The sequence below is a fragment of the Egretta garzetta genome, unplaced genomic scaffold, assembly GCF_000687185.1.
Source record: "Egretta garzetta isolate BGI_Z169 unplaced genomic scaffold, ASM68718v1 scaffold141, whole genome shotgun sequence".
Taxonomy (NCBI): Eukaryota; Metazoa; Chordata; class Aves; order Pelecaniformes; family Ardeidae; genus Egretta; species Egretta garzetta.
In genome coordinates, this window is record NW_009258664.1 from 47,585 (window position 1) to 47,985 (window position 401).

The 401-nt window shown below is 63.8% G+C and overlaps 1 protein-coding gene across 1 annotated transcript in view; it reads right to left on the reverse strand.

Annotated features, from left to right (window-relative positions):
• Nucleotides 1-401, reverse strand: part of FAM189B (family with sequence similarity 189 member B) — a 10,341-nt gene that overhangs the window by 6,155 nt on the left and 3,785 nt on the right. Inside the window, exons 8-9 of the mRNA XM_035903940.1 lie at nucleotides 250-315; nucleotides 5-26 (exon numbers count right to left, since the gene is read on the reverse strand). Coding sequence (XP_035759833.1) covers nucleotides 5-26; nucleotides 250-315 — 88 coding nt within the window. The remainder of the gene's footprint in view (nucleotides 1-4; nucleotides 27-249; nucleotides 316-401) is intronic.

Below are 401 nucleotides of genomic sequence, written 5' to 3' on the forward strand. Positions count from 1 at the left end.
GGGCAGGCAGGCCCCCGAGCACAGCCCTGCGGAGACACTGCCATCAGATGCCAGGACGCTGCTCCCGATGGGACCTGTCCCCACAGCCCCCAGGGGTCCCATCTCCCCTCCCCAGCCGGTGGGAACGATACCACCATGGGCCTCCATCGTCCCAGCCCCAACGGGGTGAGTCTGACCCCCAAAGGGCTGCAGAAGCACTCCCCCCCTCCCCACTTCTCTGTATATTCCCATACGTCCCAGTGCCCCGACCTGTATCCGCAGAGGAGTTGGACATGGTGTCCTCCAGTGCTTTGGTATAAAGTACTTCCCTGAAATCTGCTGGGAGCAGAAAGAGCCTGCTCAGGTTTTGGCAGTGCCCCGCACCGCTGTGTAGCCCCCCAGCCCACCCAGCACCTCCCAGC